Here is an 11,505-nt window from a genome sequence, read left to right as displayed (position 1 = left end):
TATTCTCAAATATAACAAAATTAATCAAAAGATATACAATATAAAGATCACGGTGTTAGACTATTATTTAATTATCATGGAGATGAGACATTTTCAAATATAGCAAATTAAATCAAAATATTTATAAAAATATATCAAAACGATTCATTATCGACAGACTATCTATTAATGTCTATTTATGATTGATAGAATATGAAACTTTGGTGTAATTTATAAGTATTTTCATAAGACAATTCTTCCTTTACTTACTGCATTAACCTAAAAATATCCATAGATTATAAAGAAACAATTTTGATGAATAAATCTCAAATTATAAAATTGAGGTCTTTTAAAAAATATAACAAAACGGCAAAATATTTACATTATTAGAACAACTTCGAAAACGGAAATAGCCTAGCCCATCATGTAAAATACAAAAAATACCCCGACAAACTAGATATGCGTACTATCTATCATGTCTATTTAATTTTGATGAATAATGTCTATTTAATTTTGTTACACGATTTTTTAATTCTTTTACATAATTTAATTTTTTTTACCCATTGTTTATTTTTTTACACGATCTTCTATATTTGACTATTCCAATATAAACGATTTCTTTTCAAGATTCTTTATATCATTTATTTTTTTTACACGATTATTTTTTTTACGCAATCATTTACATTTTGCTACTCTAAATGATTTTTTTCAATATTTTTTATACATAATTATTTATTTTTTTACGCGATCATTTATTTTTTTACACAATTGTTTCTTTAAATTCTTTTAAATTTTACTATTTTTTGTATACGATTGTTTAGATTTAGTTACTCAAATGATTGTAAAAAAGGAAGACGATCGAAAGAAATAAAAAAAGGAAAAGAAGAAATAAAGAAATTGCAAAAGAAAAAAGAGAAAAAAAAGAAAAACGACGAAAAAAATCGAACAACAATGAAACAATCGAAAGGAAAAAAAAGGAAGGAAAAGAAGGACTATGAAAAATCCCTAAAAAAGAGAAGAAAGATGTAGAACAAAGTAAGAAATAGCAAATTTTATGAAATTTGTTACAAATAGTTTAATATTTAGTTACATTTATGAAAAATTTATGTGTAAAATTTCCTCAACTTGAAATTGTGTCGGGAAATATTTGTTTTGCCTGTAAGTACGAAATATATTTCGAAAGTTCACTTCATACCTATGGTTTTGGAAGGGTTTAAGCCTTGTGGCGGCTACTTCTCCATCTACCCCTTTGAGTTCCTTTTGCTTCTACAAAATTTTCTGTTTATCGAACTCTTCTCTTCAGTGTCACCAAATTATGTTCGTACCTTTCTTATGGAGCAATTTCATGTAGTTTAATGCCCTTCTGCCTGTGTTCTTCCAATCCTACCAGCAAGTTCGATAATTTCTTTCTATTGAAACCGCCTGCGCACAAGTTTTCATCAAAACTCTTCAATGATTTCCACGTCTATGTGGAAGACCATTGCAAAGCGAGGTATTTGTAGGAACCGGCAGTTTCATCCTGATTGGCGTTGCTTTTCCCGCTTCAATGGCGTTCTGGGTCGTCCTAACGAGTCTTTATTTCGCGATAAATTGATTTCTGGTAATCTTGTTCCTAGTTCACTTCCGAAGTTTGGGTTTTTTCAAATGGGTGTTGGTCGAAATCAAATTTTGTCTCAGGAAGATTACTATAGAAGCAGATTCTGTTTTGGGTCTATGGGAGCTCGAATTGGGTTAAATGGGTTGTGCCCAAAAGGATATTCTAGTGTTGCTGAGGCGGTTTCTTCAACAGATGTGGACGAAGATGCATCTCTTGACGGTGAAGTTCAGGAGTTATTGCAAGAGATGAGCAAAGAAGAGACGAGGCTGAAAACGGTGAAGGGAATGCCACATTCGAAGTATCTAATGCTGAGGAGGAGGCAGGTGACCGTAGAGGCTGAGGCGTGGGAAAAGGCAGTGAAGGAGTACAAGGAGCTATTAGAGGACATGTGTAAGCAGAAGTTAGCACCTAATTTGCCGTACGTAAAGTCCTTGTTCCTTGGCTGGTTCGAGCCTTTTCAAGAGGCTATAAATAAAGAGCAAGAATTAATCCAGAAAGGGAAGAAACCTCGAGCTCCATATGCTCCTTATTTTGTTCAATTACCTGCAGATAAGATGTCAGTAATCACAATGCATAAGTTGATGGGGATGTTGATGAAGGGATGTGAACACGGTAATATCAAGGTTGTGGTGGCTGCTTGTGCAATAGGAGATGCTATTGAACAGGAGGTATGTCGGTTTTGTGAATGTAGACCCTCTGTCAGGTCTCTAGAGAGTTTAATGTACTTTCTGGTTTGTTTGTTAGATCACTGGAAGTAGCTCGAAGATAGATATGATTTAGAAAATAATTGAAGTAAGCTAAGAAGGGAACCTCCTCCATTTAATTGAATTAGAGTTGGGAGAAAAGGTGATTCTTCCTGTGTTGTTCTGTACTGGTTGCAATTTCTTTGTTACTTTTTAAGGTTTTACGTTATTATTTTCAAGCTCCCATTTTTTTGTATAATGGCTTAAGCTGCATTAATTGAAGCAGTATTTTTTGGGATTTGTATTGTGCCTAGGTGCAATATGGGAGTTTTTGACTTTTAACTTGGGTCTCAACATGAATTTTGTTCCACATTCAATTGTAAGTTTGCAACCATAATGTTGCTTAATCATGTCAGGTAAGAATTCACAAGTTCTTGGAGAAAAAGAAAGAGAAAAAGCACAACAAAAATAATGAGAACAATTACCAGCCTGATTCTCAAGTGAAGGAACAAGAGAGGTTAAGGAAAACAGTGGCCAACTTGATTAAAAAGAAAAAGCATCAGGCTGTAGGACAGATAGCGAAGGGAACCGATGATTCAAGACCATGGGGCAGGGAAGCCAAAGCAAAGGTCTGGGTCATCTTTTCTATATACACTTGAAAAACAATGGTTGCATGTCAGCAAAATTTCTAAAATACTTGGTGTTTTTAGGTTGGGGCCCGTCTAATTGAGCTGTTGATACAAACAGCTTACATACAACCTCCTGCTGATCAGTTGGCCGATGGTCCACCTGATATTCGCCCTGCATTTTGGCACTCATTGAAAACTGTGGTGACAGAGTAAGTCATTCATTTATATCAATCAGTCAGTCTATAAGTTCCCCTGGTTTCTTCCTTTGTACATTAAATCTTCTGATATATAAAATTGTTTCTTATAATATGTTTTGCTTGCTTGAACTTATTATTTTGACACTTCTATCAGTAATTCCGTCGGGAGACTTGGTGTCATTGAATGTGACCCTTTAGTCATCAAAGGCTTAGACCGGACTGTAAGTAAAAACTATCCATCTTGTTACTGGAAAATTGGATTGTGTCCCTTTCTTTTGCACTTCACTGCTGGACACTACTAATGCCAACATCACATTTCTTTTTGCAGTTCTCTAACTTGTTTGTTTGGTAGAAATAGCTTCATGATGTAACTGCATTTGGAAAGAATTAGTTAGTTTGGTCCAAGTTCTTTGTCAGTTTTTGATATCATTGGAGTCCTGCATTATGAACATCCCACGGAATTTCTTGCTGCATCTTTTCTTGCTATATGTTTTATGGTTGACGTGTTCTTTTTCTCAAACAGGCAAGACAAATCGTGATTCCCTATATGCCAATGTTGATGCCTCCAGTCAAATGGAGAGGGTATGCTATTTCACTTGGCATTTGGCTTCAATCTATTTTTCAAGTCACTTTCTTGTTAAGATCAATTTCCTATTAGATTTAATACTCTAGAGCAGAGCAGAGCAAAGCTGAGAGCTTGAGATCTTGAACTGGGTTGAAATTATGGAAGCAGTATTTTCATATCTTATGAGAATTAGTACTCTTGAACAAACGTCACGTATCCAGGCATCTTGATTGAGCTCTTTTAAGTGGGTGGAGATATGAAAGCAATGATGTCCTGATCTTTGGAAAGGTCAATGAGAGATGCACAACTAAGAAAAATGAGAAACTTGAGATGAGTAGACCAAGAAGAACACAAGAAAATGTCCTTCCACTCTAACCAATCTGTAGGAGATATTTAGCTCACAGTTTCTATAATTTTGGGCGTATGTCCTATCCAGGAAAAATGAATCTATGAAAACCTAGGTTTGTGTGGTATGTGTTTGGGTTGTGCAAGAGTAATAAGTCATAAAATTCTTACCTCGCGTTACTTGTGTTTGGTTGTAAGTTTATGATGAGTAAAAATAACCACATAGTTTAAAGGGTGTTTTTGTCAGCCTAGGATCATTAGTAAAACCACATTTTTTCTTCTCAAGGATATTTCATGTAACATGTCCATAATTTTTGCACTATTATTTCTGTAGAATTGGTATTTGCTGACTAATAAATAAGATTGGCATAAAATGCTGTTTATGCATTGCCAATATCTCTAGTTTTGAATCTCTCTGGCAAATTTCGACAATAAGCTTTCGCACCTGCGTTTTTTTCCCTTTTGGAGACCAATATTTTCCTTTTTAGCATAAGTTTGTTTTCCTCCTGTCACAGCTATGACAAAGGTGGACACATCCTCTTGCCATCGTTTGCCATGCGCACTCATGGAGCCAAACAACAACGTGATGCGTTTAAGAGGACCCCAAAGGAACAATTAACTCCAGTATTTCAGGTTTGAGATATTTAATTATTATAATTTTATATATCTTTGTGTGTGTGTGTGTGTGTGTTCACCACTATTTGAATTACTCAGCTAGAAGTAAGCTTGTTGAATCTTTATATTCTGCATAAACTGAGGCATGTTATGCTTTTCCTTCTTTTCCAGGCCCTAGACACACTTGGAAATACCAAATGGAGAATAAATAAAAGGATACTCGGTGTTGTGGAAAGAATATGGAGCAGTGGAGGGGACCTTGCTGGTCTAGTGAATCGGGATGATGTAAGTGGCTTTATGTCATCATTTTTCTTGCAACTACTTTTGATTCTAATATTACTTTGGTTTTTCCCTTTCCAGGTTCCATTGCCAGAAAAACCTGATACTGAAGATGAAACGCTAATAAAAAAGTGGAAATGGGAAATCAGATCTGTGAAGAAAGAAAATATGGAGAGGCATTCACAACGTTGTGACATAGAGCTTAAACTTGCTGTATGGTTTCACTTGTTGCAACAATTATATCTTTTCTAATTGGTTGTATTTGTATAACCACTTCGTTTAATTCTTCTTTTGATGGTGGAACAGGTAGCACGCAACATGAAGGATGAGGAAGGTTTTTACTATCCCCATAACGTAGACTTTCGAGGCCGTGCATATCCTATGCATCCACACTTGAATCATCTTGGTTCAGATCTCTGCCGAGGTATATTGGAGTTTGCAGAAGGTCGCCCACTCAGGAAGTCTGGCCTAAGTTGGCTGAAGATTCACTTGGCAAATCTTTTTGCTGGGGGCGTGGATAAATTATCTCATGATGGTCGAATGACATTTGTTGAGAATCATTTAGAAGATATATTTGACTCTGCTGACAAACCACTTGGAGGAAGACGTTGGTGGTTGAATGCTGAGGATCCTTTTCAGTTTTTAGCAGGATGCATGAATCTTACTGAAGCTTTGAGAAGCTCTTCTCCCGAAACATATATTTCACATATCCCCATACACCAGGTATTCACATATTGACACCTATAATTTTTTTCCAACTTTGTCAAAGAAGGAAAAGGTTCCTATCCACTGGAGAGCTTATATTATAGCTAGAATTGGTATTATTATGAAAATATTTATAACTGGGAAAAAAGGCTGGAGGGAATAGACTAATAGGAGCTCAGCTCAACAAGTGTACTTTTCTTTCTTCTCCATCCAATCTCTAGGACTATTTGTTGTTCTACTTATACTTAAATTCCTCCTTGTGTGTGTATTTGGCATCTAATACGCTTTAACCATTAGAGATATTCTTTGACCTTTTCTCTATACCTTAACCCGCTCATGTGTAGTGTTGTTTTGGTCTTTTTTTCGTCACTAGAGTTAATTCTTCATTGTACTTATTCTTTGTAGTTTAGTATGTCCTTTGTGATTGTGGGTTATATTTGGGTTGGTCTTCTTGGTTCCTCCTTACATGCATAACTTTTTTGAAGTTATAAGGACATCGGTTTCTTGTTTTCCTTAAATTTCCTGTGCTTCTTACTCTTTCTTTTTGATGTGAGATTTTCTAGGATGGTTCTTGCAACGGGTTACAGCACTATGCTGCTCTTGGACGAGACAAGGTAGTTAATATTTTAGCATCCATTTATTTCATAGCGTGTAGGTGATTGATATTTGCTAACATTATTATTGCTACTTTGGTAGCGCTAAAGAATTAACTAGAAGCAGTAAAATCACAATTCCGTTGGACATTCTGACTAAAAGAAATCCATGTGAAGCTTTTGTATATCCTGTTCTCATCAACAAAAGCAAAACATTTCTTTTAATAACAGACACCTAATGCATTGTATTCAGATGGTTCAGTATTTAGTTTAAATTTTCACGGATATTGTAAGTAGATTTATTAACAGCAAAACTAATTATATCCTTGATTTCTTTGTACCTTCACTTTTATTCCTTTACTCCATCTAGATTTGCTTCATCTACTGGTTGCTTCAGATCTTGTCCTAATGAAAGTTTTTGGTTCAGTTAGGAGCAGCTTCTGTCAATCTGGTTGCCGGAGAGAAGCCTGCAGATGTTTACTCGGGTATAGCTGCTAGGTATGTTACATAAACTTGAATATGAAATTTTTCGTCCAAAAGCTTGTGATTTGGTTGCTCACAATCACATTAGTAAAATTTCAGTACAAATGCAATCATGACAACAAATTTATTCTTCTCCTTGTGTTTTTAATATAATGAGGGAAGGTTCAGTTTCATTGGAAAAATTTAAGCTCTTTCCGACCCATTGTATTTTCTAAGACTTGATAGATTGTATGAAACAAAATAGTGGTTTGTTGAAAAGAGTCTACTCTTTAATGGATGTTGATGCATTTTCATTGTTCTGGGCTGTCCTTCAAGGAAATTACTTATCCTTAAATATTTCCGCTGTCTTAGAAGTAGAGACGTGAAAAATTCTTTTGAGTGGGGTAGGAGTTAGGGAACAGGTTTTGGTTGTCTCACATGTTGCGTGTGCCTGAGTGTGACGAAGTATCAAGATATCTGCTTTGGATTTGGACAACCATAGAACTTTAAATTATGTCACAGTTCTATAGCATGAATTTCTTGGGATCATCTTCACGCTGCATTTAAATATTGCTAGCAATTGTGATGACCTTACCACTTTGAGGTGGAACATTGACGAGGCAATAGTTGATGCCAGTGGACTTGCATGTTTATATCATGTCTATTTTCAGTTTCTAATCTCCATCAATAATGGGAATCAAGTTAAAATAAAATTCGAAAAGATAGATGGATTTGCAAGTCCTGTGGCGTCCATATTTTCTTGAACTTGTTCCACTTTGCCATCCGGTCAATGTTTAGTTAATGGCATACTCGGGTTCCCCCTAATAAAAAAGAAAAAGGAAACATAGGAATTTCTTTCCTTTTGTTAATTTTCTTTATAAATTTTAAATTTCATCAGATGTTAATAAAACAATAAGTTATAAATAGTTGTATAACTCACGATGTGGCATGTACAAAGGAGGAGAAAAAAAATCTCCCAGCAACCATTGATGAATTAAAAAAATGATCTCCAACTTTTGTTTGGCAAAAACGTTTGGGGGAAGGGTTGGGTTATGGAGGGTTAGGGTTATGATAAACCTAATGTTATGATAAACCTAGGATTATGATAAGATGTGTTTGGGGGAAGAGTTATGGATGAAGTGTTATGATAAAATGTGTTTGGGGGAAGGGTTATGAAGGAAGTGTTATGATAATGTTTTGATAAGATGTGTTTGGGAGAAGGGTTATGATAGATTAAGGAAGAGTTGAAGAAGAGTTAAGGAAAAGTTGAAGAAGAGTTAAAAAGTGTTGAAGAATGATTGTGGAAAAGTTGAAGAAGGGTTAAAAAGTGTTGAAGAAGGGTTTGAGGAAGGGTTAAGGGGCTAAAACTAGGGTTACATAACTCTTCCCCCAAACGAGGGTTGGATTACATAACCCTAACCCCCATAACCAACCCTTCCCCCAAACGCCACTTAATCTTAAACATGGAATGTCTGATCCTTTTGAGGAATTTTAATGATCCAGAAACAACGAAACAGACAGTTATGTCTGAATTCTAAGTGGGTTTCTTACTTCACCTCAGGGAGCTTTACAAATCCTTTATTTCATTTTCTAAAACAAGATCCTTATGTACTTGAACCTGATTTTACTAGTCTTTACATGTAGCAGTTTGTAAACAATCTGGAGTCTGTAGGACTCTAACTGATTTTAGAAGTTGGCATGTTAGGATACTGATACCATTTTATTCCCCTTTCTAGTGGATGAAGTAAGGCATTTAATTAATAACACCATGGATTTTGTTTTTAGTTTCTTTTTTTTTTGCGCGGGGGGAAGACCTACACCACTGAAGTTATATATATTATATATTTATTGTTGTAGGGTTCAAGAAATCTTGCGAAGGGATGCACAAAAAGATCCAGAAACTTTTCCAGATGCAATGTATGCAAAAAAATTAATAGATCAGGTTTGCTGCCAACTTGAGATCTCGGAACATTAATCTATGTAATTACAGTGCAAAATGGGAAAGTATAGACTATTTGATGCAATAACTGAATATTTTGCGATAAGAAAAAAACTGATACTATGTAGACCTAACTGATGTTTATGCTTGCTTTGATTGTTTTTTATCCTTGTTGTCAAAACTCTTATAGGTGGACAGAAAATTGGTGAAGCAAACAGTGATGACATCGGTTTATGGTGTCACCTATATTGGTGCTCGCGATCAGATCAAAAGGAGGCTGAAGGAACGCGCTGCCATATCTGATGATTCAGAGCTCTTTGGCTGTTCTTGCTATGCTGCCAAGGTAGGGGGCGGGTCCTTCCACCTTCGTTTTGGGTGCTTCTTTGAATTAAATGTTTGAATGAGTGGTCAAGTATTTATAAAGTTTGCAACATAATGTGTGAGCAGATGACGTTGGAGGCACTAGGGGAAATGTTTGTAGCAGCCCGTGAGATCATGAACTGGCTTTCTGACTGTGCAAAAGTTAGTTCTTTTCTTAGCATTTTTCTTTAAGGGAAAAAAAAAAAACATTTTGAACTCCCCTTTGGCTATGTTTGGAAATAATATGAAGTTTGTATTCAAATAGATTATTGCCTCGAAAAATGAAAGTGTGCGATGGACTACACCCCTTGGATTACCCGTTGTGCAACCATATCGCAAGTTGGGAGCACTTTCTGTGAGTGTTGAGGAATTTAGATAATCACTAAAGCTTACCAGTCCTCTCACGATAGTATTGAAGAGATATTCGAAGACATTAACTAATCTCTGTTTGGTTTCAGATCAAAACTTCTCTCCAAGTTTTGACACTAAGAAGAGAAACAGACAAGGTAGTTTTATACATTCACTTGAAACTACTCATATTATCAATGAACATTAAAATTTTCTTTTAAAAAGATTGATCAAAAGATTTTTCTTTGGACGTTGCAGATCTTGACAAGTAGACAGCGTACCGCTTTCCCACCAAATTTTGTTCACTCTCTTGATAGTTCTCATATGATGATGACTGCAATTGCCTGCAATAGGGCAGGTTTGACTTTTGCAGGTTGGTCCTCATGAATTACTGTGTTATGTACGCTTTCACACTCTACCAGTGCTAACTGCTGTATGTCATGCGTGATATCAGGGGTTCATGATTCATACTGGACACATGCTTGTGACGTGGATGAAATGAATAGAATACTTAGACAGAAGTTTGTTGAACTCTATGAAACTCCAATACTCGAAGATGTAAGGCTTTTCATACCTCTCATTTCATTTTGAACATTATGAGAAGCAACTTCCTGTTTTGGTTGATGTATCTAGTCTTTAACTTGTTTGTGATTCAGCCAAGGGAAAAGAAGGTTTGGATAATTTCATCTTTTGAAATTTGTTGCCTCTAATATGCAATGGATTAACTTAGGAATACTTCTTGGTTTGAAAGAAAATGCAATTGACGTGGGAGAGGATTAGACAGCTCTTTGGTGAATTTTTTTCTTCTCTTAATTGTTTTTTGGAACTTGTTATGTCCAGTGCTTTTTCTTGATGTAAAACGCAGCATCGTTTCCCTCATTTTACTTTTATTCTTTTTAGTCAGTAATTGACAATTCCTTCGGTAATATCTTGTTTGTTGGGGTTCTCCTCTGATTTCATAATTTTAAAAAGAAAAAAAAAAGGAAAGGAAGAAAGAAAGGAAAAGAAAAGAAAAGTAGAGAGGATTACAATGTCTATCGGTGATAAAGAAATAGAGGGTTCCATGGAAGTTGTGACAGTGTAAGTTCTTGTCTTTGGAATTGATAGTTTTTCTCTTGCTACTGATCAGGTACTATGTAGTTTATTAAATTCTTTTTCAAATTAATAGGAAGTTACATCATCATGAAGAATATTATTTGTCTATCTATTTACTATTGTTATGTGTTATACTTGTTGATGGTGCAACTAAAAATCTGACTAATTGTTTACTCATAGTTATTGGAGAGCTTTCAGCAATCTTTTCCAGCACTGGATTTTCCTCCCCTACCCGAACGAGGAGAGTTCGACCTAAAAGAAGTTCTAGACTCGCCTTACTTCTTCAACTAAGTTTATATGGGTACATTTCTCTTCATTCTCGGCTATCTTTACATGCTCAACCGGTTTTTCCTGGAAACGTACACCTATTGTTACTCAACTACATCTCAAGAGTAATGGAGCATGATGCTGAGAATCCCCGGAGCAAACTGGCCACTCTGTTGTAATAAACATCAGGTTTTCCTCTCTTACAAAGCTTACTCATGTCAAACTTCTAAAGAGCTCTCGACTCGCATATGCAGAAGAAAATGGTCGGACTAACAATCCTTTCTGAAGTACTTTTACGTATCTTCAACTAGAGCTGCTAGACTAACATATACGGATAAGCAACAACTTCCCATCCATTTTCATTCATCAGCGACGCTTAAAAGTCGAAATTGGCCATATTTTACGGGAAGGAAAGCCACAAATGATCAAGATTTCCACAGTAACAAAGGATTACTTGTATATATATTCCCCCACTCTATGATTAAGATAAAATGTGAAAGTAGTGAAAACAAAAAAGATCTCACCATTCCCATTTTCTGAATTCATCACAATTTCTTCAGCTCTGGCTTGCACATGTCTCTCTATGTAAATGTTTGTTGTATTTGCCATCTGAATTTTTGTACTCGTTTCTCTTGTTTGGTGAGGAAATGAGCTGACAGTATATCAATTTGACAAATGATAAGTTGATTTGCACAAAAGTGTGCTATTGCTAGTGTTACATATGACATAACATATTCTCATCTTTTGAATTATGTGTCAAATGCTTTATATATGCACTTTCTATTTGTCATTAAACTCTAATAATTGTATAATCATTAAAAGAAATTAAATTTACCTAACAAAACAA

The 11,505-nt window shown here is 35.4% G+C and overlaps 1 protein-coding gene across 1 annotated transcript; it reads left to right on the top strand.

Annotated features, from left to right (window-relative positions):
* Positions 1 to 1,135: 1,135 nt before the first annotated feature.
* LOC103498556 (DNA-directed RNA polymerase 2B, chloroplastic/mitochondrial) lies at positions 1,136 to 11,356 on the top strand. Its single transcript, XM_008461190.3, has 19 exons — positions 1,136 to 2,244; positions 2,676 to 2,888; positions 2,970 to 3,097; positions 3,240 to 3,306; positions 3,609 to 3,667; positions 4,511 to 4,628; positions 4,782 to 4,895; positions 4,971 to 5,102; positions 5,196 to 5,612; positions 6,158 to 6,208; positions 6,615 to 6,685; positions 8,507 to 8,591; positions 8,779 to 8,931; positions 9,036 to 9,110; positions 9,214 to 9,303; positions 9,407 to 9,454; positions 9,555 to 9,669; positions 9,751 to 9,854; positions 10,572 to 11,356. The coding sequence occupies exons 1-19, from the start codon at positions 1,432 to 1,434 to the stop codon at positions 10,680 to 10,682; spliced, it is 2,964 nt and encodes a 987-aa protein (XP_008459412.1). The 5' UTR covers positions 1,136 to 1,431; the 3' UTR covers positions 10,683 to 11,356.
* The last annotated feature ends 149 nt before the right edge of the window (positions 11,357 to 11,505 follow it).

This window comes from Cucumis melo, chromosome 9 (genome assembly GCF_025177605.1).
Source record: "Cucumis melo cultivar AY chromosome 9, USDA_Cmelo_AY_1.0, whole genome shotgun sequence".
Taxonomy (NCBI): Eukaryota; Viridiplantae; Streptophyta; class Magnoliopsida; order Cucurbitales; family Cucurbitaceae; genus Cucumis; species Cucumis melo.
This window is presented reverse-complemented; position numbering and strand designations above follow the sequence as displayed.